At 37.0% G+C, this 27,467-nt stretch overlaps 1 protein-coding gene across 8 annotated transcripts in view; it reads right to left on the bottom strand.

Annotated features, from left to right (window-relative positions):
* Positions 1 to 27,467, bottom strand: part of KCNIP4 (potassium voltage-gated channel interacting protein 4) — a 466,196-nt gene that overhangs the window by 31,438 nt on the left and 407,291 nt on the right. For 7 of the 8 annotated variants that reach the window (XM_013960002.2, XM_013960000.2, XM_067298181.1 and 4 more), the window contains one exon: positions 21,256 to 21,380. In XM_013960002.2, the coding sequence (XP_013815456.2) occupies positions 21,256 to 21,380 (125 nt within the window). Of the gene's footprint in view, positions 1 to 21,255; positions 21,381 to 21,905; positions 21,974 to 27,467 lie in introns of those variants that run through there. The other variant, XM_013959998.2, reaches the window with a different exon arrangement.

Raw genomic sequence — 27,467 nt, 5'->3', positions numbered from 1 at the left:
CCCTGACTAGCATAGTGTCACTGCTCCTCAGGCTACTGCCTTACTCCTACCTGTCTCTTTTCTCTCTACCTTTGCAGCAGGGCACCAAGTCCTACTTCACATATTCTCTGTGTTCCCTAATTCTTGGTAGAAGTGGTCTATCAAGCCCTCTCTGAATCCCTACATCTCAAAACTTTTTCTAGAGCCTAATCTTTTTTTCCCTTTCAAAAGATGCTTCACGGAGTTTAAGCAAGTTATCATTGAATTTTACCCGACTTATCAGACACAACAATCCAAGATCAGACTGAGGAGGCATCAGAGAGATGAAAACTTCCAATCCAACAGATCTAAAATCTCAGCTCACTTTTAAGAACTAGCACCTCTTGTGAAAAGCACCCTTTTAATAATATTCTTCTGCGTTCTTACTTTGTGTCACATCCTACCCTGTGCTGTTGCTGTAGCACAAGCCAGAGAAGGTGGGCAGAGAGAACCCTTTTCTGTGCATCGGCAGCAATTCAGGATTCCCGGCACAAATGAGTGTTAGCAATAGCATCATGTTACATTGATGCCATAAATTCTCAGGGCAAACAGGAAAAAACAGTGCTCCCTCAGGAACCTAAGTGGCCATGAAAGGAGGGTTGATCTTATTCTGGCAAAGAGAAGTAATACTAAAAAATTAATTATTTAATTATTAATTAGTTTAACCCATTTCTCCATAATAAATATAAATCTACTTCACCCTTCATATACTTATTAGGAATAGACTGCCTATTGATTTTGAAGTGAGTGATAGTGTGAATAACTTTATGTCCTGAAAGGACAGAGTTCACTTTTGATATTGATTTTTTTCAGTTAAAAAAAAAAAAAAAAAAAACAGAATGCAAATCAGAAAGGATCTTCATGAAGAAGGGTTGGGTAGCACTGTTAGAGTTCAGATTACATTATTGGGCAGCACAGGAGAAAGACCAAGAGTAGGAGAAGAACAGCAGCAGCTAATAAAAGTGAAATGATTTTAGAGGGACTTCAAAATAGATGGGACAAGCAAAACAAGGTTTTTGGAGGAAAAAAGGGTTTGATGTCATTAAAGGAAAATCAAATGCAGTCTGAAAAAAATCTCAAAAGTGAGATGCTATGTGTTAGCCTGTGAAACAACCTCAAAAAAGGAATTCAGAGAAACCCTTTTTCTGGAAATATTTGAAAAGTGGCTGCACAAAGTGCTAGAAATTAAGACTGGGAAAACTAACTTGGGAATAGTTAGATGATTCAAAAGATCTTTTTGTTTTCTCATTGATACAGAAAAAATATCCCAGACAAACATATGCATACTCCTTTTTTCCATTCCCTTGCTCTAAATACTTCTAGAAGAAGCAGTAACAGAAAAAGATAAGGGGAGAGGAGAGGAGCCCTTTTACTACCACAGCAATGTCACCCTATAAAGGCAATGGAAGCACAGAGATCAAATGGTAAGCACAGCATTGTCCATTATACTTAGGTGTTAGTAAAACCTCAAGGGGTTATTTTTCCTAAGGATTAACTAAAAAGAAACCCTGTCCTTCTAATCTGTTATAGACAGTCGTTTCTCTGAACAGCTTCTTTGAACCACAGTCTTCTGGACTGCTGTATTGTCAATATATGGGCTCCTGCTTTTTAACACCTCTTTTTGAAAGTAGATGAATGACAGAAACATTTAATTTCCTTTGTATTGATTTATCATTCAACACTTCCACATCAAATGGGAGCTTTGAGGAAGTTCATAGAAAATCAGTGCATGTATGAGATAACTGCAGTGACTACAGAAGAGATACCTACTTTGGTTCTTTTGATCCGGCAATTATATTATTCCCCCACTTCTCTGTTCTTCCTCAGCTTTTCTGTTTGCCAACTATAAAAGCCAGTTTGTCAAAGCAGTTGGGGGCGGTGGGGGGGATAGGCAGGAGGGTGTCTCAAACTCCACACAAAGGATGAGAATTGACTTTATTCTATCTTTACACCTATCATTTTGGGGTCTGGCCTGGCACAAAACTATTGCCTATGATACAATGGAACAAGTCCAGACCTTGCCTGCCTTTCTTCCAAAAAGTTATTGAAGGAACTGCAGTTAATTACCAAGAAAATAAATGTGCTTTGCTGACATCTGACAACACTCGTATACTAGGGAAAATGGAAACGTTACATTACAGGAATCCCTTAGTAGATATGTCAGCTGAACTCATGTCCCCTTACACCATAAAGTAGAACATCAAGGTGCAAAAGTTCAGTGGTGAATCAGACCCTGTACATCTTCACTAAATCTGTGAATTCCCTAAAAGACATTCAGTAGTTAAACTTTTTTAAAATAAGATCAATGGACTATACTCCACAGTTCTAACAAGAATAATACACAAAAACCCAGCAAGTCCCAAATGTGTTCAAAGCTATCAACAGAGGTTACTAATTCATTGTTACAGCCCTGTAGGCATATTGCTTGTTCTTTGGTCAATGTCTGTATTTGTTTATTAAAGAAAATACATAATTTTTGCTAGACTAAATTACACTGGCTTTACTTATTAATTTTTTACTAGTATAACATTAATCACAGTTAACATTAATCTCTTCCAGGCCACAAGTGTGGCAGGGCTCTGGTATCATTAAGTACAATTGTTGGCAAAGACAGATATTGTAACCAGTAGTACTGATATACCATTCTCCCAGTAGGGAATGACTGAATTTTGTGCCCTTTCACACTTCACACTGCAGTGAAATGGCCTGTCACTGACCTCTTGAAAGAAAGTGGGAAATGAGATGTGATGGACTGTTGAGTCCCCACCATGGAGAGGGAGTGGAAGAAGAAGGGAATCAGTGAGGAACAATGCACACCCAGCTCCCAGTCTTGATGCAGAGTTGGGGCGCAGTCAAAGTGCACACACCGATCCAGGGACTCAGATCTGCTCCTAGGTATAGTAAACTACTTGTAATCCAAAGTAAAGCCTCAGTTCAGGAACTGATGTGATTTTGACAGACACATCTCAGCTAGCATCCTAGAACTCTTCAGGAATTTTGGATGCTTTCCACTAGGACTGACTGGACTGACTGCTACCCATAACCTATACGCAATTATTTTTAAAGTACTATCTGCTAGTCACAAAAAGCAGAAAGGATTCATTGCCTTCCAAGTCATTGCCATAGACAGTGAGAGTGAACAAAGACTGTATATCTGCCTACTTGCCTTTGTGCAGGAACAGGAAGATAAGCAGAGCAGGCTGCAGTGGAAGCGCACACTAACAGAAAGTTTTGAACTTGGGTGCATTGGATATCTGCTTGTCAGTAGTGGCAACCACACAGACTCAAAGAAAACCCTTTTTTTATGAGGGTCATCTGTCCAGATGAAACCATAGAACTGAGACTTTTAGGAAAATCCACATTATAACGTCTCATATTAGAGTCACAAAAGACCCTCAATATAAATAAGAAAGTGTAATTTCTTTTCTTCCGATAGACAGGGAAATCCTCTCCACAGTTTACATACTCTAACACTGGTTTAGTGGAAGTGTTACTACCTACTCTAGACAACAGATATAGCTGCCTTCTTCTTCATGCCACTTACACATTAACAGAACATCAGCTGGTTTTCTCAGAAAGACAAGAAAATCAGAAATGCCTCAAATGAATCAGAAATCTCTGTTTTTTACTCTAATCAATTTATGTATTACAAAATTACAAAATTATTACAAAATAATTCATATTTTTGCTAACTTTCCTAACATTTTAAAATTATATTCTATATTTATGTTTACATGAAACAATGAATTTTTACATGAATTTTAATGCATTATTAATAATGCACTAATGCACAAAGAACTCTCACACTAATGTGGATCTGGGTATACCAGAGGCCAGAATTGGATCCAGTCAGGGAATTTTTCCCTGATGTAACTGTTTTGATATCATAGTTATTGCGATAACTGTGCTCTGTTGATGTCAATCATCTGATTTATACCTGTTGACAACCTTGCCCTTTCAGACATTTCTGTTTCCCTCCTGCCAAGTCGACTCTTTTTCAAAGACCATAATTCATGCTCCATAATTATATTATGTCTATTTAAAATAAAACACATAAAAAGCATAGGAGTTAAAACACAGTTACAGCTGAAGGAATTTCATATAATTTTTGTTATAAAAATGCTTCCTGGAGTAAAATGAAGATTAATTGGTACATCAGTGAAGCCTTTCCTACTTTGTAGGAGTGTTGAGAGACTCAGCACATTAGTATGTGTAAGACACATGAAGATACACAGAGAAAAGGAATTTTACAAGTCCAAAATACAAAGTGATTTTTTTTTTAACCACACTGCATGAAATTACTCTTATTAAAGATTTAATTCTGAGAAGACTAGCATTAGTATTCTTTTCATCTGTGGGATATTATCCCTACTATATTCAACAATATACATTATATATGAATGAATATGCTTATAATGACCTGTGTCTATCTTGATGGATTTTCACTCATTTTCTCTAAAGAGTAACCTGTGTTCAATTCAGTTACATTGAAAACCACTGGTGTTTTTAATTTCAGTTATCATTTCTACTTATAGTGTTATCAGAAGAGGGACAGCTACTAATTTAACCCTGTCTGTTGAAACTGAACTAGTTCTTAGGTTTTTTTCTACTTAGGTTTCTCATCTTAGTTTTCTCAAGACTTGTCTATAAAAAAAGCTTTCACAGCATCTTTTCTTTATCAAAACTACTCCTGTTTTACATATTTAAAACTAAATTCTGTGCAATCATTTAGAAAGATGGTTGACAGGCAAGTGAAGAGTTAACAGGACTGAAGTTTGTCAACTGATATGCAGAAGAACTGATAGCACCAGAGCTGACCTGCACAAAGCTGTTGAACAGAGGACTTAACAGGACTAAGTCGTCTACCAACCGATATGCGCAAGGACTGATATGCGCAAGGCTGCGGAACAGAAGCATTAACAAGACTGAAGAAGTCTGCCACCCCCGGGGAGGGGAGAAGCAATACGGAGGTGTTGTGGTCTTGCCTCGCTAGCAGGGTCCCCCCAAGCAGACAAACAGACAGTCCTGTGATTGTGAAACTCGCAAAAAGTCAGCAAAAGCAGTGCTTGCCCAGAGCCCCAGCCGTGTAAAAAGAGCTAGGAGAGTTTGAGCAGGGACTGGAACGTGACCTGACCATCCTCTCCGGCTGGACCGTGAGTATTCCCCCCCCACACACCTTTTCCTGGGACGCTGGGTTAAGGTAACTCCTCGACGTTGAGAGCCCTCTCACTAAGAGAGTGAACAAGAAAGCTTTCAAGTAGGGATAAGCAGTCCTTCCAATTAATAGCGCAGTAATCGATGGTTTCAGGTTATCCTTTCTAAATTAGTAACTGATGGTTTTGTGTTATCCTTCCTAAATTAGTAATCGCATTATTTTAATGGATGTTACTAATCCAAGAACTTGTGTGAGGAAATAAACATCTTTTTTATTATTATTATATTACTGTCTCAGTCGTTGCTATTGAACCTTCATAGCATGACAGTGTGACAATGGTGTATCATTACCAAGCAATGAGGAATGCAGAAATATGTTCACCAAAAGTATGCCTAGGATCAGACTAATCTGATGATTTCAATGGGGCCAAAATTTCTCCCTAAAAGAGCTTGCTATTCTTTTCAGTGATTGCAGAATTAAGCCTTACAGTTCAGAACATGTAAGAATGGTCTTGTTATATACTTGAATATACTTATGAGCCTTAATAGTAATGGAGGTGAAGAAATATTTTCTGTTGAGCCCAGTGAAGCTCTACAGGATGAAAGAAATGCAGAGTAACACATAAGGAAGATGGTTTTTGTGAATTGGTTAGGGATGGTTATCTGAGACAGTCGTGTGGCCCAGTCCCTGCTCTAACGCTTGCCTGTGTGTGTGTGTCCGTGTATCCGAGCTTTCCTTCCTGAGCCAATGCACAGTACAATTACAGCACAATTACTTTAGCAAAAGGCTTGCAAGGTCTACACCTCAGATGAATGGGTTATCATTTCTGTCACAGAAGCTGTAGGGTCTTCTTACAGCTCAGTGACAACAGCCTCAATCTCGGGGAATGCTGTGAAAGTCAGCAGGTTTAAATGGCACCTGTCTATGATAACATCCATTTGTGAAATATGTTTAAAAGTTCCCTTCAAGCCTCCTCTCATCAGACAAAACTCAAAGCTTTTTGCTACAATTTAGGCATAAAAACTATAATACTTCCCAATGGCACAGCAAAGATATATAAGATTCTGAACCTCCCAGTGAAAGATAGTCGTACAAACAAAAGCCTCTTCCCACCTCTCGCTTACCGTGGCAGCAGTCTGCTGGTTTCAGACACAACCAAGCAGAAACAAGGGAACTGGCTCCCATCCAGCATGTGTGACTTTGCGCAGTAAATACCGACCAACACTTTGGCTGCTTCTGCTATGCAGTGGCTACGTGCCAACAGTACTTTTCATTGGTGCTGCTCTTTATTTAGCAATGCCAGCTACCTAGTTTAATTTTTAGTTTCCTATTATTAGCACTGGCAGTAAAGCAGCAGTAAACAACCTGGCTAAGGCTTAGACCTTAAAAGCCACCCCAAAGCTTGCCACACCAAACTTTATGGAGAAGCCCCTCGCATCTGCAAGGTGCTTACTGGGTCTGTCCTTGCTCATCACTGCAGGAGGATGTTTTACAATACTGACTTCACAAATAGGCAGAAACTGTAATGAGATTAAATGTAGCAGAACCCAGGCTTCCAAAATTGAGTGGTGCAGTTTGCTGTAAACATTTTAGCAACAACAGGGTACTTTGCCTCTTGGGAAAGGCTGTATTTATGCTCGCCTTGCTTCTGGGGCTTGCCTTTCACACACTTTAGCATTTTTGGTCAGGTTCCTTCAAAATGCCTGAACTCATAGGAGAGGGCAGGATAAATGACCTCCTCCTGGCAAGTGCTAGTCACGCAGGTGCATTCTGTTAAACCCACTCACATAATTCACCTGAACAGGATGAAGGACATCACCAGTCCCTAATAGCAATATCCAAGTAGAGCTAAATTCACTGCTTGAAGACTATGAGGCCTTTGTTTCATTTTTCTTACACAAGGCAGTTGGAGTTTAGAAGCTTAGTCGGTGCTTTAATTTTCACTAGAAACTCCTTGTACCCTTAAAGAACAGAAAAATCACTGATGAAGAAACCATAAGAATATCCTTCTGCCAGAGGGTTTGATCCTCTCATGTTATCAGACTTGGCACAATCCATCATTATCAAATATGTTTTATAACCATATTTGAAAATGAGAAAGTCTAAGTGCAACACAATGTATTTATGAAGCAACCAGAGTGTGTAAAGCAGAAGAACTACACTTTTGATCTGATTTTTTTCCTATGTCAGAGACAACTAGATGTCAATATTTAGTGCTGACACTAAATTAAATTTTCATTTTAATTGAGATAGTAGCACACTGAGAATTTTGCATTCGAGGGACACATCTCTGCATGCAAGACATTTGGTTTGAAAGTGTGTCCCAGCTCATGTGGCTTCAATATTTTTTGAAGAGTGACTGTACTTTGTTTCTTTCAAAGACATGCAAATGGTAAAGGCAGATGGATCAATATTTGGTTGCTAGTAACTATGATGAAATGCACCTAGGAATTTCAGCTCCTACAGAATCCTGTTGGCTTGCAGAAATGGCGAAGAGCATAAAAGTCAATGGGGAGCAGCTTAGAAACTGGAATCATCATTTATATTTTGTATTTTATTATATTTATAGTGATGCATTTATCCCTCAGTAAGGATTTTTGCTTTTTCCACTATTAACAACACTTTCTCTGAAGAGACAGGCCCCAGTACTGCAAAGCTAAGAATGAAAGTGCTTGCCTGCATAAATGTTTATAAAAGAGAGTCTGAAGTTGCCATAAACAGGATCAGGTCCTCCAAGTACTCTGGTGAAAATCAGAAGCAACTGAAACGCAGTGAAGGAGGTGAAGCTACTGTGAGTTAGAGAGGTAGCTGGTCCATGGGAAGAAATGCTTCTATTGTGTTCGGAGCATGAGGACAGTATGTCCAGTCCTCAAGGCTGACTGGCATCTGCTGTCTGCAGCATACTCCTCTCTATGTACCAAAATCTCAGTGTCACTTCTGCACTCAGGCAGCTTGCCATCACATCACACCTACATTTCCCTTGTTCTGGTACCTGGAGAAGTCATCCCGGGAGCATAGGTCTATAATATGCAAAAGATACTCAACCAGTAGAGTTCTGCGGGTTTTGGTGATCATGGAAGGGCCACAATGGACTTTCTGGCCATACTTTGGGTCATAAATCTAAGTGACTTTGACAAGTGGAATGACAAGTTTCATAAGACAATGGAAGATGTATCATTGCTACTTACACGTAAGATATTGTTTTTATAGCTAAGTAAAAGACATCTGAAAAATATCAGAATATTATTTAAAGTTTAGTCAGGAATATAAACTGATAACCTCTTTTAGTACACCTATACCTCTAAATAAACTATGTAAATCAGTCTCTTTATGATTGTTCTGAAACCTCCTGTCCCACGTGTAGATAACTGATACACTGGTTTTGGCAGCGCTTCTAAAATTTGTCACATAAGTCAAAAGAATTGGAATTGACTACTGAAATAAAACTAAATAAATGGTGGTTGATATTTGCTGGGATATTTTTGTGAAAGCATGAACGGCATACGAGGCAAGAAGCTGAAGACATATTCCAGTTATAATGGATAACAAGAAGAGAAAAAGATAGCTAGAGAATCAGACACATCTGAAAACAGAATATGCAATATACAGGGTAGGCCTAAGACAGAGATTTCATTTCTCCTAGTAGTATTATTCCTTAAGGAGATTCCTTGAGAATGACATTGCTTGAGATAAAAACTTCTTGCAAAACCTGCTAAGTTTTTGGCACATAAGACCTCTCTTTGTCCCATAATTGCAGTTTCTGAGAACTAAATAAGCAAAGAAGACTTGGATTCCATTAAAGGTGATGGTACTACATCTCTTGTTTGGTGAAGCAGCTGCTATACAATTTGCTTTATTTATTTTCAGCACTACAGGAAGTTAAGTAGATTTTTTGGAAATCAAATCCAGAATGGTTATTTGATCAAGTCTAAGGGCTGATACTAGACTCAAGTCTGGAGAATTCTACTACTTAAAGGTAAGAAACAGGAAAAGTAATTTATCTCTGAGCATAACCTTCTAGCTTATTCATGGAATATCTAGTGTGGAGACAATTAAATTAGTAATAAAAGGATGGGTTTAAATCTTAGGACCCTAATTAGGACAGGGACATGGAGCAGAAAACTTCTTAGAGTGCCCTTAGTTTTCCCAAAAAATGCTGCTCTGAGGAACTCCGTCTCAATGTGGGAGACAATAGCAAAATGGCAATGGGCAGAGCAAAGCCTTCGCTTTCAGGGCCTCCAGTCAACAGCGGCGAGTACTGCAGAGGCCCAGCACGCTCACAACTCAACTGGAAGAATAGCTTGATTGGGAAGCATACTCTTTCATGGTGTTTTCACGTAGGAGGCAAGAAAAATGATTCTGAAGAAACCTGAAAAAAGATCACATTTTTTAAAAGTGCAGGGCAACAGGGACAAGTATTGTATATCTACTGTTTAAAAAAAAAAAAGAAATTAGATTATGTTTCGGTAATGCCTCATGTGCAGATCTTATGGGGCTCAGAATGGAAGCTTTTGGAGTCAACTACCACTAAATTGCAGTTGTCTGATAGACTGAAGGAACGTGTGGTTCTTTTCATCACAGACAGCTAATGCCAGGAGGGAAAAATGAGCTGAACAACATCCTAATTGCCACTTTTCTATCTAAAGCTCTGGATTCCTCATATAGGCATTCTTCTAGTTAAAAACCACATGAAGAAAGTCCAAAAATCTTCATGACATTTGGGCATGTCCTATTAAAATCAATGAAGATTTGTCACTGACTTCAAGAGAGGCAGGATTTTCATCCTAAAAGAATAACATCATAAATTCAAGAGCTAAGTGTAGCAAGTATCCAGACCAGGTGAATCTATAAGGGCAGTTAAAATCTGATAAACTGAATTTCTACTTACTCTCTTCTGTCTATCTGAGTTTAATTTTGCATTTGCTTTCATATTAGACTAAAGGGACATGCTGTTTTACATTCTGTCACTCTTTTTTATTTTGTTCTGAATAAGGTAAGTATAATAAGGTGAAAGGTAAGTAACATTGCCTGTTTTAAAGCTTCATTGATAATAATGAATATTGTACAGTGACTTTTATTAGGGTCTCATTATCCTGGACCTGGAGAAACACACTAAGAGACAACTTTTGCTCTAAAAACTTAGGAAAGTGGCAAAATAAAGAATGTGAACTAGACTGTTCAGCAGGACAGTAACAAAATTAGTTGTTGAACCTGGATTTCCTGCCTGTTGATCCAAAGCGCTGTAGTTCACTTTCTGTGCACCTGAATCCAATGCTCACTTCAGGTATGTTTAATCGCAAGCACAATCATGTGTCTGTTGCCCTGATACCTACAACTGCTAGTAGATAACACATCAGAGGCAAATGCTACTATAGCCAGCTACTGGAGGCTTACTTGTAAAAATTTTTCTTGACACCTCTTGTTGTGAGGTAAAGCTGGTCTGAACAGGGTCACAGACACATAAACGGACCAAAAAATTCATTGCTAGAAATACCACATAGAGTTCTTCCTATATCAGTGTCTTAGAAAGGAGGTTACTGTTATTTCCATTTCACAGATATGGAACTCGGTCACAGAGCGGTAAATGGTCTTGCTCAAATATGCTGTCGGCAGAGCACACATTAAGCTCTTAACACCAAGAAATTTCAGTGTTCATTTTTCCCTCCTGTAAGGGTGAACTTTGCTAGCTCCAATTCCTGGGAAAATTCAGTTTCCCACAGTTGCTCACCTCCCTACTGGTGCTCTCCACTTTGTTCCCCAGCAGGATCTGAGGAGGCCTTGATCAAAGGCTGAGAAGCAATCTCGCACAGAGCTAGGGACAGGCTAAAGTGTCTGGGCTGTCAAACCAGAGACATTAAATTAGGCAGTTGTCAATGTGGAGCCAGTGCAGAGTGAAGCACTGGTATAATGCACTCTTGCAACCCAGATGGAAAGCTTTTCCATATGAGAGCTGGGGCTTTTAAAGGTGTGTGGCAGTTAATAAGCCAGTCAGAGAGCCAAAAGGCTAGAGTCTTTTGACTTCTAGTTTCACCTTTTTCTACTGAATCATGCTGTCTTCTGAGTTATTGGTTCCTATTTCTTCTGTTATACTCTCCATATCAAAGGTCCTTTAAGTATATTTTAAAATGGATCGGATTGGGTTGAATAAATTTCCTTACTTGAAAGTTAGACACATGAGAATCAGTCAGATAATCTGAGTGAAGAGCAGTTGCGCCAATGGCCAGTTGATCTAAAGAATATTGGTTTTGTTCGATACTGGATTTTAGACTTTCACTCCAAGGTGAATCCAGGTTTGCCCAAGGCTTGTAATAATCTTCCATGATACTGAAAGGAGACTTGACCTTGATGTTTTGGCACTTTTGATTTGCTGTTTTATTTGATGATTTATCAGTATGTATTTTTAGCACAGATGTAGATCAAAAGAAATTTCTCATCTGAAATCAATTCTGTTGCAATCAATAAAAAACTTCAGTCAGTTTACAGTTTCACCATTTTCTGACAAAACCTAGACACTGCTGATGTTGTTTAAAATTATCAGGAATTAAAACAAGAAATAGTGAAAGAGATCCAAAGTCACCTGGAAATTCCTGTAATACAGAACAGATCCCTAAGTCCAGCACAGAAATGACTTTGTCTATAACCTAAAGTTTTGAAGTGTTTAGGACCCAAATAGTTGAACTGCACCATCCAGAAGCATTACCAGAAAATATATTTATTCCATCTCTAATTTTGTCAGCTCAGGACACTCACCTGAAAATGTTTGTCTACTTTGTCTGCCTGAATTGCAATGTAAAGGCGAGGAAACTCATGACAAAATTTAATACAGAATTATGATATTTTATATATACTTCTTGACAAATAAGAAAACCAATAGCAAGAAATAAAAGAAGGATTTTTTTTAACCCTGTTTTCTTGACTGATGAATTGGCTCATTTAAACATTTTAGGCTAAACTGTTTCTTGCACTGTGCAGTGTTTGTAGCAATTAGAATTAATAATCATCTCATGAAGAAAAGGGGTCAGGTGAGAGAAAGGAGAATAAGAGGTGTCTGCTCACTGCATTTTTAAATGGTAACATTCTCACTGATAACATTGCACCAAATTTTACTTCTCTGATGTTAGTGATTACACAAAACCAAGAATGCAATAATTTTGCATAACTCAAATATCAAACTTTGTGATGCTTAGTCCAGCTGCAGCAAAAAGTAGCTGCAGTGAGCTGTAGCCAAAGAATATATTGTGCTGCTCACATAGTACATAAACACTTATATTCCTCAAATATAACATTCTGATACACATGAAAGTTCTATAATAGAAAATAGCTCTACCAGTAGATGTGTTACAGTAAATAACTGGCTGGTAGAACAGATGGTATATACTGTGCATAAAGTGTCAACTCAAAATGACTGATGTAATGCCTTTAACATGAGTTCTGCTGAAAACACACCAGAGCACGGAGCCACAAGAATGGGTATTGCCAGTCTCAAAGAACATAGAGCAACACATTCCCATCAAAATACAAAAATAACTTTTCCTGAATAAAGAATACCTTTTGAGGTATTAAATGCTCTGCACTGTTATTGGCATTGGTGCTTAAAATCATGCTATTTTTATGTGGTGCTTAATTAGGGACTTAGCACCTACATTTTTCAGAGATAATTCAGAAGTAAGCAATCACTATTATGAAGGCAGTCTTTGGTACACTAGATGACAGTTTTTTCCCTAGTGAACACAAACTAAAGTACCTCCATGAACAGCAGTAAGTCATGAGCTAAATAGAAGTGTAGGGACTGAGTCCATTACTAGCTCTCAGAAAGAAGAATTCCATGTCTGCCATCAACTGCAGACTAATTGAAATGAATGTCTTCACTGAAAGCCTTAAGGTCTGTAAATTTGTGAAGACTGACAACTACACACCAGGTCTGTCAAACTGTATCTCTGAATCATTTCCACTCTTATGTTTGAAAAGTTTCTCAACTAACTCCTGAAAGAAATACAGAATGAATGTAAGCATTATTTACTACTCAGTCTGTTAAAAGATTTTCACAAAGCCCTGTCTGAAATATGGAAAAGTTCCCTCTAAGCCATGAGGAAATGAATGTCAGCGCTTCTGAAATACAGTAAACAAACTTCTATGTCGGCAAGATTTTTTTTTAATTTTTTTCTTCAGTCATCTAAAATTGAGAAAACATTTGATCTGAAGCCACTACTAGTAAATAATAACTGCATTTAAAAAATAGAGGATTGAGCTAAGTGCATTTTACAGTTTTCTTCAGAATTTATCACTAGATAGAAAAAGATGATTTACAGAAATCTGTCTGTTGGCAGCAGACATGGTATCCAGCTTCGTGCTTTGCTTGCTTGGAGTTTCATTGTGCTGTTGTCTAATATTTAGATTATTCAGGCTAAGCAAGTCACAGAAGTTTTCTAACATGGGCAAATATTAGTTTTCAGCTTGCATCATTACTATCTGATTTTCTAGCAATATTCAGAACTTCCTTTTCATTCTGTTTTATTAGTGTTCCTATGTTACAAATTTAATAATTTTCTATGCGTGAGGCACAACACTTTTCGATGTCATCACTGAGTCAATTCGAAAAGACAAGTTGTTGGCACTCCTTTGCATATACAGCCTCTGCCTGCCTGCACCACTGCTGCTCATACACTGTTTGTGCAGAAGCGTCAGCACCTCGGTAAAAACTTTCAGAATAACAGGCATGTTTCATGCACTGTTACCCAGTAGTGCAACCCATTCCCCCTTTTACGTTCAGATTCACAGAGGGATATGAGTCAGATGGTTTTAGTGTTGCTTCACGCTAGTCAGCAGAACTAGATCATAACCTCTAACTGATTTATAATTTTATTCTAGTCTCTCTTTTTTCTGTTTGGTCAGAAACAAAATCTGTATCTGGAGAGATCCTGCTCTTGTCAAAATTCCCATGCTATGTAACCCAAGGCCCCTACAGACACTTGTCAAACCATGTGGGAACCACAAGTAGCCTGTGTCTCTGCAACCGCACTGACGGGTGGTGAAGTGAAATCCACCTTGCTGTCCTAGGACTCTGCGGGGGGAGGCTGAGCATTTAAGAACATTTAAGCTATAAGCCACCTCATCTTCCAAAATGAGATTTGGAAGACTGATGTGAGGGGAAAAAATACATTTGCCCTACTGTCATTGTCCGTCATGCTCAGTTTTTTGATGTTATTTTTGTTTGCTTGTTTTCTTTCAACCTGTATTAATCTTGAATCTCCAGAGTAGTAGTCAGTGTACAAATGAATGAAGTACTCTCAAAATTATATTGATATGTTTCAGGTTTTACATAAGACAGAGTATATACTGCAAAATGCTGTATATACACTGTCTTATGCATCTTAAAGCATATATCCGGCCTTCATCTTCTCAATTAAAGAAAAAATTGCAGGGGTGCAGAAATTATTAATAAGATGAAAATTATTTTTATTCACAGTGTACATACATACTTTTCTCAGCCTTGCTCTTCTAAGTGCCACTTACTTTTAACAAATTTATAATTTTTCAAAAGAAATGACATTCACTTTTTTAAATTCTCACTACTTGGGAAAGTTTTCTAGCTACCAGGCTATTATACCAAATGTGGATACAGATACCTTGTTCTTTGAGGTATGTATTCTTAGCAGATCACTTTTTCACATGAACGAATGAAAATACCTAATATTTATACCCACAAACTTTGGAATGGCGTTAGAATTCAGATAAATATTTGTATCTGGCATTTTAGATCAGCCAGCCTAAGCAGGTTGCTCTTCATCTGTAAAACTTTCTTAATAGCACTTGATAGGCTCTATCTCTGAATAAGTTGACTGTAATGAGAGCTGGTACTAAACTTAAGTGCTCTAGATCATGCTGCTGGGCCTAGCACAGATAATTTTGGAGGACTTTAAATACATAAAAAGAGCACTTATCATAGGAAATCTAGAACTGGTCTTCGAAGATCAGCATCAAAACTTTGAATTTGACTTCCTTGTCAGCTAATGTTAATGAGGACATAAGGTACTGTATCTCTCTAGCATTCTTTTTAATGCTAGAGTGCCAACACTACCTAGATATCACAGGTCATATCAAACATTTGTCTAAATTTCCACAGTAAGTATTTATGCAGATTTTGTTTATTATAGTGACTTTTTCCCATGAAGAATGTGAAAATCCACACTGTACGTGCACTGAGGTTTTGAAGAGATTGGGCTGCTCTATACAATATAGAAACAGCAATTAGTTCCAAACAATTAGCTAATCCTGTGTATTAAATTACCTGTCTAATCTGAATTTGGACAGCTTATATCACAGACTGATAGAAATGTTGGCTGGAAGAGGCCTCTAGAGGTCATCTAGTCCATCTTGCTGCATCAAAAATATCCTATGAATTTTCTTACAGTTGGATATACAGATGTACCTTAGATGGTTAAACTCAGATGCCAAGAACCTTATGTTTTTATTTCTTACTCAGTAGATTGGAAATATATTTAACGAGATAAAACAAACTCTTTATCCTCACTTATTTTTTTCTACAAGAAGCTAACAGAGGAATAAACAAAAAGGAAGTCTTTTCCTGAAAAGACTGGTGAGAATAGTTGAATCTTATCGTACGAGACTGTCAAATGCTCTAGACAATCAACAAATGAGTTTTACAACCTAAAAAGTTCAGCTTTTCATTAAAATTTCTGTGAGACTCACAAATGCAACATACAGTAATTCAACATTTTCATCAAACCATAATTGAAATGGAAAATCTTTCAATAAATTAGCATATTTTGAGTTATGCACGCACTTATTCTTACATGGTTGGGTGGTGTGATGACAAAAACCTATCTATCTTTGACATTATCATCAGAGCTATTTCCTTATTGTCATTGTTTGCCTCATTTGCTAACAGTAATAGGGAAGAAAGGTGTCTTAGAAATGTTGGTTTCCCAATAAATGTCACAATTACAGAGCTCCCTATTTAAAGCTACAGTATGTATCCAGGGACATTTTTACGTATGCATAATTTCAATTTACACTTTCTCTGGTATGAAGTAAGGTGAGATAAATGTTCATTAAAAATATTTTCACATTTACATGAAAATCTAGTAGTTTCCTAACATGGCATTCCACAGAATTTTTGATGAGAATACTCAAACAAAATTAGAAGATTATTGACATTTAAGTTTAACACAGGAGTATCTTGCATGCAGCAAAAGCATTATCTAAGTATTTTTAAAATAGAAATATGCCATAGCTCGGGGGCATTTTTAAAACTGTGAGAGATCTATCAATGGACAAAAGAGAAAGAAAGACCACATGCTGAGCATATGCTTGATAGTCTGTGCAATTTATTGTGAAGTGCCACTTGTATTAGGCCTGCCACAGAGCCATTGGTTTGAAAGGTTAATGACTGCAGCAATCACGATTTCAATTTACAAGAAATGGGATGACAGGAAGCCAAATACAAAATGGAGAGGTCCCACTGCGATGGCAGCTGAGCAACAATTCATCAGCAACGGTGCAGGAACATTGTAAAACCAGAGTGCCAGGGACAACCTTCTGAGTCTGGGGAGAGCTTAGGACTTCCCTTAAGCTCCGTTTTCAAGAATAATAGAAAAGCTTTAAAATGGCTAAATTACTGAATACAGGCATAAGTTCTCCCCTGGTGCTTCTCCTTATAACAGTGGTTAGGTCATCTGAAGGCTCTTTTCCCAACTTCCTTGCACTTTTTTTAGTATATCTCCTGTTGTCTTTTAAATGTTGACCTTGGCCACTACCAAAACAACCATTCTTGAGATGGGCAATTTCAATACTCTTTGGACCTTCTCTGCAATTATACTCTACTTCTCGCTTCCTAGAACATCAGCTATACCACAGTGCAATCTGAGAGACTCTGAAAAGCTTTCAGGTAAGTACGTATACACAGAGATGCTATCTGAGACCCTGTGCTCCCAATGCCTGAACTACTGGCTGGTTTTGGAGTGTCATTTTCCTGCACTGGTAAATCAAATCAATGAAAACATCTCTAAAGGTTTGCCTTTTTATTTTTGTTTAAATAAAAAGCATACAGTAAATCAGACTTTGTAAAGGTCACTTACACTACAGAAATACAGTAATACTTTCCATTTTCTTATATGAAGTCAAGCAGAAGTATATGCAAGTCACTTGCAGTCATAAATAATAAATAACTGGATGTAAGCTGTGTGAAGTTCTGGTCATCCCCATCTCAGAACAGACTCAGTAAAACTAGAAGGGGTTCAGTCAACAGGCTGGAATGGGTTCCATATAATGGGAGATTATATAGACAAAAACTTTCAGTTAGGAAAAGAAGGGACTAAGTAGGAATTGTGCTAGAGGTATGTAAAACAATGAATGCCCTGGAAAAAATGAATAAAGTAATGGTTATTCATTTTCATTTTTTCATAGCAGTATGAGAAGGAAAGGCAGTAGGTTTGAGATAGAAATCAGTTATTTTTCACAGAAGACATAATTTGAAGTATGGAGTTAATTTCTCACAGGATGTTGTGGATGTCAAAAACCCCTAATGGATTCAAAAAGTAATTATGAAAGTTTATGGGAGAAAAGTTCGCAAAAGTATGTAAAATACAAAGACGCAGCTATAACTTTCAGCATAGGAAGTACTTCAGTAGCAGAATGCTCGGTGTCAGAACCCCTAGCATTAGGTATTAGGTGAACTATTGCTGCATACTTCCCTTATTCTTATACTGTTTCCCTGAGTATCAGCTACTGGTCACTGTCAAAAACAGGATACTTATTTAGATGGACCCAGTACAGCTTTTCTTCTGTTTCATCAACTGTTTTTTCTTTCTCATGACTGGGACCTATTTCATTCTGCCATGCTTGTACAAAGACAGAGAAAAAAAGGTATATACTAGAAAGGTTATTGAAAATACACAGAAAACAATTTCACTGTTCTTATTCAGTACTTTTTGACACACCCAAAGCATTAAATATTATAATATGGAGATACTCAGGTTCTTCAGAAAGGGATGTGATTTATTAACCTATATACTATCACTATAGTATGTATGTATGCATGGAGTCTTATGCATTCTATTTCTTCCAGCTTTGTCATCAGGGTTATCATTAATTGCATTATTACTGACTCATTATCTTATGGTAGTGCTACAATCTAACTGTGGAAGGCATCCTGATTTTTCAGACCCTATGCAAGGATAGAGTTACCATCTGTTCCTTCTCTAAAGGGATAGGCAATCTATGGTTTTACAGAGGGGAAGATGTTATCTGTGAAACTAGCATTTTCGTATTGGTATGGTTTAACTGATACAGTTGAAGTAGCTTAACTTCTGCATGTTGATTTCACATGATCAGATGGTCAAATATGTAGCAGTATTTGTTCTGTGGTTCACTGGTGATACAAATAATGGTCAACAGTAATGCATACACAGCAGTGCCCAGGGCATAATTCTGTTGAATTAAGCAGAACACACGTCGTAACGGTGCCAGCTGATGCCACCTATTCCACCTTCAGGACCTCAGTCTGCACTACAGCTCTCTTGAGCCCCTCTCAGGGCACTGTGCAACACTGGTGATATTGCACTGTGGGATGTTGCAAATTTAGTCTAATAGGAGTGTAATGCCAGTAGAGCTACAGCAACTTAAATCTCTGTCATAATTTAGCTTGTTTTATATTGTTATTGAAGAAATAGGAAGACAGGCAAGCATTAGATAAAATGCATAAAGCATAAAGGTAGACTCCCCACAGGGTTTGAAAGTGTCACGTTAAAGATTCTCTGCGTGTGTGCTGGTGTGTTTTGTTAAGTCTTCTCTGGGGAGTCTCCTTTGTAGAAGACTGGCTAAAGAGAAGGCAAAGCACGTAAGGGAGGAGATTTTGGCAGGACAGTGTTAAGCTGGATCAGAAAGAAGGGAAGCAAGAGGGGAGGTGGCCTGAGGCATGACAAAAGTGAATGATGGAGCAGTGTCGGGGGAGGCTGTTCAGAGTGCAAGCTTTGGGAGGCACTGTAAAGCCATCCAGGTTCAGGTGATAGGAAAGATGAACTAATCCACGCAGGCAAGATGCTGGAAGAGCTGGGGCAGACCTGCCCCATCCATTTTGTTAGGAGATTAGGGAACTGTGATCTAGCACCAAGTTTTGCAGTAGAAACTGATACAAAACAAAACAAAACAAAACAAAAACAAACCCAAACTCAGCTGAAACTTTTGAAATCATTCATTTCTGAATTCTAGCACTTGGACTAAAGATCATTGCTTTAAATTGCTTTACTTTTATAACAGTCACCAGCCCTGGGCATGTTTCACAGCATTTTTGAAAGTAATTGATAATCTTGCAATTATATTGAACACAAAAAAACTGAAGTTCATGCTCATTAGCTCTAAATATTCAAAGATATTTATACTTGCGTATCTTGGATTACCATGTGCTGTTAAGGAAATGAAACACCTGAATAAAGATGTATTATTTTGTATTACCATCAAAACTGCTTTGATGTAGCTAATCCGTCTTAGAACACAAAAGCATATAAGGAGCTGGAATTCCCCTTTTAAAAAGATGGTAAAATGTTAATCAATTAAAATACTTCCTTATAACATATTCTCTTTTTCCATACCTCATTTTACACATAGAAATACCAAGGGCCTTCATTTCTGAGACTCTCAAAATAATTATTCTTAAATTTTATCCACAATACTTAGTACATTTCTGCCTTAGATAATTAGAGACATTAGCTCATGATTTGCAATACCTAGGGAATACTGTCATTAACAAGGGAATGTTCTCTAGTACCCTGAGGAAATGAAAAGCTTTTAAGAGCAATCACTGTAAATCACTAATATGACAACATTATATACTTTCTGGTACTGGGGATGATGTATAGGAGGACATATTAAATGACTGTGTATTCTACTTGCATTGTGAGTGTTCAATAAAAATGTGTTTTAAAAATCTTTTTGCATGGTCTTCTTTCACTACAAAATATCTGATACCTAAGATTTCTCTAAGATTTATATTTCTTCTTGTACTAGCTATTGAAAACATACTATCCAAATCCATAATTGAGCTTCATTGTGTTTTTAACACTATTATGCTTTGTTACACAATTTCATTTGTACAGTAAATGCCAAGTGAAGGCCAAAAGAAAAACTAAATCCAAAGGTGATAAATGCAGTACAATTTACTTTTGCCTTCAGCTCAGCAGGATACTTAGCACCTGGAACATTGCAGTATTCACAACTGAGTACACAGATTAACATTACACTCATGATTTGCAAGCAATTGATGTTATCCAATTTTTTAAAATATCAGATATTTTATATCCAATTTTAATTGCATGCAATATCATGTAGAAGCGTTAATCACATAAAAGATAGTAGAATAGAAAAGGCTACTTTTTTTTTTTTTAAATAAACCAGCTTTTCTTGTGTATAGCATTAGTAACACCAGAGGCAGCTCCTCCCTTGGGTATAATGGGGTCCAGTCCCACCAGAACTTAATAACACTTAGTAAAGTCTTTCTGTGCCTTATTTCCCTGCTGTGCTAACCATGGACACCTCATGTGCTAGCACCAAGCCCAGCACCACAGGACAGGAAGCACTCACTGGAAAAGGAGGTATACTGCATTGGTGCACTGGGAGCCCTCAGTGGGGGTCCCCGCCGAATAAAAAACATTGTCCCTGCCAATAGAGCCCATATATCAGCAGTAAACCACAAATAATGACTTCTAGTAAATGGAGCTGCCAAGGTTATAGACTTGTGGAGCTAGAAAGGACTGAAGAGATCATCTACTGCTGTCCACCTAACTAAAAATTCCTCTAATGCAACCCCGACACTATATTCAATCCTTCCTTGATCAAAGTCCTGCTTTTCTAATTGTTCTCTTCTGGCTGCTTTCTAATTCGACAGCATCTTTTGAACACCGAACAGCCCAATTGTTGCAGGTTCATTGTTTCCTCACTTGACCAGACATGCAATATTTCACTACTTAATCTCATGAGCTCCATTGCCAGTCAATTTTCATACTACTGAGATTTCAATGGCCTATCCTCCTGTAAATGTGTGATATATTCACAAAGCAAGTGCTTACGTTCTTGAAACCTCTATATAAGATCTGAAGTTCCTTCTTTGTGAATTTACTCTGTGCTTCCAGCAGTTCCAAAGCTTCAGGTCTATGTCGTACTGTGGCCATTTCCATTTCATCTTCTACAGTGTCTGCAGGATACAAAAGACAGAGGAAAAAAAGCTCAGCAAAAATATAGGATGTAGAAATATCTATCCCTTGCAGAAAAAAAAAAGAAAGTTAAACAACATTCTTTGTAAAGAATGGCTTTTACAGCATTTGAGACAAATAACATTCATTTTGAACTCATTGGGAAAGGGAATCTATCTATTTCAGTGGCTGCACACAGCACAGAGCATAGGTTTTGATCCAGTGTTCTGGATGTTATCACAACATCAGTATAATAATAATAAACTGGAAGGTGAATATTTTACAAGAATATGCATGACCCATCTAGTATGACTTTTCTGTTTCTACAACTCTCTGAGCAAGTTAAATGATTTTGTATAATAATTTGTCACCATGTGTGTCCACAATACTGGCAATTTTCCATTGGTTAGTTAATGGACAAGAATTCAGTGCATCAGACTGGAATTCTTAGTGTTCTCGTTTTCTTATGAAGTTGTACTTTGGAAACTGTGAAAGGTTGATATTGCACATTCAACAGCAGGCCTTACTTTGAGTATAGTATAAAGTACCCTTCAGGGCAAACATGATTTTTCACAGTGTGCAGCGTAAGTGGAGAACATATGGACTTTAGTGACCTCATCATTAGATGAATAAGAAAGAGGCCTTCAAGGTTTACAGATGAATGTGGCCCTAAAAGAAATGAGAGAGAGCAATACATTTATTCCAGGTAGAGTTTTAAATGTGAAAGTTCAATACAATTGCAGCTAAAGGAATTTACTGTATTGACATGTCATATGGGGTGCCAGGCATATACCTGATCAAAAATATGAGTGTGTGCATTTATTTTTAAGTATTCCCTCCATTAAATATAGTTTCTGTAATACTGAGGACTAATTTAACCAAATAGCTTTCTTCTTGTGGTATAACAGTTGTAGCAGCTATAGAAATGTAATTTGAGCCAAATCAAGCATGCAGAATTTTTCACTTCTACAAGGCAGAGGATATGCATTTTATTTCATCAGAGTGTGAGAATACAGTCTTAGAAGCAAGTTGTATTCAGTTTAATTTTCATAAGAACACATTCATAAAATACTATTATAACAATAATACAGTTTGAGATCACATATTTTTATTGTGTTACAATGCAGTATTAATAACTTTCAGCTGCTTGGGAGAAATCTAGCATCAGGAGATATAGCTCAGCTAAACAAAAAATCCAACAACCTTTAAATATGTATACACAGAGTATATATACAATTCAGATAAATCTTCACAAAATTGTAGGACCTTGTCTTATCTCTTGCAAAAGAGGTGTTGCTGTCGGTACTCATCTCAGGGACTGAAGGATCAAAGAAGTATTCAAGATGTGAAAAGGAAGAAAACAATTGTCAGAAATTTGGGACCCACAGCCTGGGAGGTGTCCAGTAGAGAATGACTGGTTCAACAGCGGAGGCACTGGGTGACCAAAAGGTTACGGATCCATTATTTCCATTTTATGGGTGGCTTAACTGAGGGTAAGAGAAACCAGTATTCTGCAGTTTCAGGCCAGTAGATTTCTTGTGTAGGCACACCACTGCAGTGCCAGTGTCTAAGTGGCTTCCTAAACCACTGGCAACAGCCTGTGAAAGAGCCAAGAATAGAATTCAGATGGCTTGATCCTCACTTTATGGATTTAACCTTTAGATCGTATCTTTTTAAAACATGAATAATTTTTCTTACGGAACTAAGGACCTTCTACTTTGTAATCAAATAGAACGGAATAGATAAAACTGCTTTCTAAATTCTCAGTAAATGTCTGAACTGAATTTATCTAACTACTATTCTGGGTGAATCTTTGGAACAGTCTCTACCCTGCGTAAATCAGTTTCCTCTAACATCCTAAATGCTACTGCTCTGAATACAGCTTGCAAATAATTATGCACTTCAAAATGCACAGGCACCTGTATCCTGGTCATGGATAGAGATTCCAAAATCTGACCATGTATTAAGCAGGAGTATGCACACAGATCTGTGTGTATAATTACTTTGTCAGTGTGACCTACTGATTTCTATATATATTACTTTTACTTTCCAGAAAGTATATAAATTTAAACAATTGAAATGAGTACATAGGAATAAGCTGAAATAGATATTTTTGATAAACTGTATAGTCATTTGCATACACTACTGTATGAGTTTTCTATAGTCTTTTTATACAGGTATGTGTAATGTTAACTGATCTAGGTGTTCAAAGGTTTCAAGTTCCACAGTGTAACTCCTTTTTTTTTTTCCTTTCATTCTTGTGATTTTTTTCTAGTTTCCTCTTAACAGAGCATTGTCTCTCAGGACAGATGTGCCTCAGTTTATTCTGGTTTACAGCTTCCTGCACTAAATCTCAAGACAGACTAGGTACCTCAGGAGCATGAACCTTGAAATACTTCTGACAATATGACTGATAAATGAGTAAGAACTATTGCTTTTACCTTTACAAAATTAACAAGAGTCATTTAACAGTTGTAATTACAAGTGGAAGCCAAAAAGGCATGGCATGAGATATTATAAAAATGAACCTCATAAACGCTTTATGGCTTCTCAAACCTGATTCTTTGAACATATTTTCTCCTGACAGCTTTCTTTAAGTACATTTATTTTATACATTAAAGCTGTCTCTTTTAAAATTTTTTAGCTTACACTCAATGCAGAAAGATTTATTAGACTAAGAAATACAGCTCTAATCCATTTAAGTGACTTGTTTGCAGATGACATAATAAAATGTAAATGTGATCACTGAACCAGACTACAAACTCCTAGAACACTCTGCATTTCATGACTGACCTCTGAGAGACGTGTCAGTTTTTCTGGCTCTGTACTTTGACTTTTCCTAAGTCATTATTTATCTGCGTAAGCATTACAGAGAAGAATCCCTGTAGGAGGAACTGAACTTGATATTTTTCATTTAATCTGACAGAAGGTATTTTCCAAATCAGTATCACCCATATTCTTATCTTAGAATATCCATTGAGTACCAGCTCACAGGCATGTTATACCAAGTTTTTCTTTTTTTTTCTTCATAGTTTATCTCAGATGATTTAAGGACCACAAGGATTCTTATAAAAAATACAGTCTAAATGCTCTTGGGAAAAACCCAACTCTCACAACTTTACATTGACCTTATGATGTTTGTTAATATTTTTAAAGGGCCAGTATCTGAACTCGTAGGATTTCAAGAATATTTCAGCTCTCACATTAAAAAAAGGAAGTCTCTAACACTCTGAGCTGAAAAGGGAGAGTCTAGAAAATCCTACCCTTAAAGATGAAACTGGAATAAAGCTGGTTCAGGGTTAAAAAGCAGTCTTCCTAGTCTGCGGAAGGTCTAGTACAGTTCTTGAGCCACATTTTAATTATGCTTGAGAACATTCAGGGTTTATTTTGTAAGGTTATTAACATCTTTCCCTCAAGTTTTTAATTGATTTTTCTTTTTATGTTCATTATATAGTCCCTAAAGTCCCTATTACAATGTCATGTTGCAGATACACAACTAAATTATTTTTGGCCAACTGTAAGTCATCACTGAGTGCGTACACTAAATTGACACTAAATTAAAAGAATTAACCTGAGAATAAATACGGTTGCAAAGACACTGCTGTTTTATATGCCAACAGTTATTTGTGATTTAAATGCCTATTGTTTAGGTATATAGGGACTTAACTGGAAAAGAGGATCCTAAGCATCCATTTGTGAAACATCTGGCTACTTCGACATCTACAAGCTTTTCAAGAAGCTAAATGAATACACATAGTAGTAAGGCTACAGATAAAGGTGAGACAATGTGATATTGAGCACAATGTCTGCTATATCCTTGGTAATAAACATTTCTATTGTGTTTTAATGATTCGGTAAAAGTGTAGAAGAGCAGTGATGATGATGGCTTTCTGCTGATGAAAAGATTCAGTATAACAGTCTTATTACAGTCTATTCCTGTAGTCTCTTATAGTTATAAATAATTCACAAATAAGATTACCATGAACTTCTTTATAATGTGCCAACTATCCTGATTTAAATACTATCGCGTTCATGAGTCACTTGCATCTTTTGGTTTTTGTCTTCACACATTTGGCTACAGCTACGCAGACTCAAAGAAATTCTGTACTTTTAAATATGCAGTGAAACTGTGTGAAAATACATGTATTTCTAAACAGAAGTTTTACAATTTTTATAGCATTAGTGAAAAGTTACAATTTGTAATTTCAGTTCTCTAGTCTCTACAGCCTAAGAACATTAAAAGTTTAATTATTTTTTGTACATAAAGGCTAATACATGTCAATCAAAAGAGAGAAACGTATATATTCACTCATCAATATAGTAAACAAAATATTCTTACGGTTGTCATTAATTAACTTTCTTCCAGCTGAACAGTAAAGACAATTTTGAAGTACATTTGCCACAGGAGCTAAGCTTTGAACATTTCACATTTCATTAAATGACAAAGTGGTAAAAACCACTGCAAAAAACAGATAATGGTGGTTGGAGAAGCACATCCAAAGTCAGGCCTCAGTTCATATCTGCCAAAATCATGCACATGCATTTACCTGCACAACCACTGGAGTATATCCCCCCTACCCATTTAATAATTGCACAAACACACTTTTCTTTTCCCAAACCACTCTTGAATCTGGTCCACTCTCTAGCATGTAAGTATCCACCAAGCATAGTAAGTCAAGCATAGAAATGCAAATTCAGGGTTTGTATTTTTTTAACAAAATACTTGTTTTAAAAATACTCCCCTTAAAATTTCTAAAGAATTCACATTATGTTATTATCATTGTAGGTATTGCTGACTTCCTTCCTAGTATATTAGAATGTGGTTTCTCTCATACTAATAGAAATTAAATAGCACATTATGTCAAAATTGGACAATAACGTTGGGTATCTACAATAATATTCTCATTTAATGCAGCATTTTATTACTGACTAGAGCACAGAGCAAAATGCTGACTGTATCTTCTCCTTTTTCTACTTGGTTCCCAAATATGAAACTTTGATGCAAGTTTGACTTTGACTTCCCTCCTGGCTTATAACACACTTTCAGCAAGAAAATGCAGGCTTTTCATGGTCAGCTATTAAGACTGATTCTAAATATTTTTGCATTGCCTGTGCAGAAAAAATGGTTGCATAGAGATGAGCAAGGAACAAGGACATATTGCTCTCCAAACACCTTCAAACAGAGAGATCAAACCTTCAATCCCTTTTTAGTCTAGGACTAGCTATATTACTCAGGTCATTTAGTGGAAAGCAACTTTACTTAATGAATTACTATCAGTAATTACTACAGTAACTGCCCTTTTTAAGCTACCCTATTTTTAAGTAAAACACATCAACTGAAGCTACCATGAAAGTTGTCACTGTGCATCCACATCTTTAGTGCTTTTCATCTTTGAGATCTGAAATAATTTATAAAGAAGAGAAAGTACCACGGTCTTCTTTATGGAGGAACATAGGGAAGAAAGTGAAGCAGGGAAGCAGGATGAAAGCCTAGATTCATTCCACCTAACTCTAGGCACTTAATAAGAGGCCTGTGTTAGCAGCCAGGTTGCCTCAGGTTGCTCCATAATCACTGAGGACAGGTAACTGCTCTTGGACATGTTTTTTACCTTTGATTGATTGGCATGCTTTATCAAGAAGAGTATACAGGAAGAATAGGGACCACTCAGTTTCTAGTTGTAGGTGCTCAGATAAGCACCCAGAATTAAGCCAAATTAAGCTGGACTTAATTGGGTCCACAGGGATATTTTAAAATCAGTTATTTTAAACTATCAGCATTTTATAGAAGAAGACATTACTGTTATTGCTATAATTTATCTCTATGTATGTATTTACATATGTAATGTACCTATGTGTAATGTATCTGTTTATGTATGGATCTATGTATGGATCTATCTATCTACCTACCTTTCCGTCTATCTATGTTAGCTACCCTGGAGGGATTTTATTTCCTGACAGGATAGGATCAAAACATTAAAGGAAATGTCAGTGTGCTTTACCGCTACACTTTCCTACTTTGCTTTCAATCATCTCATTTTTATTTTTTGTTTAGACACACATATTAGGTCTTGTTCCCTAAATTGTTTGAT

This window comes from Apteryx mantelli, chromosome 5 (genome assembly GCF_036417845.1).
Source record: "Apteryx mantelli isolate bAptMan1 chromosome 5, bAptMan1.hap1, whole genome shotgun sequence".
Taxonomy (NCBI): Eukaryota; Metazoa; Chordata; class Aves; order Apterygiformes; family Apterygidae; genus Apteryx; species Apteryx mantelli.
The sequence above is the reverse complement of the archived record's forward strand: the minus strand, read 5'-3'. Positions and strand labels throughout refer to the sequence as shown.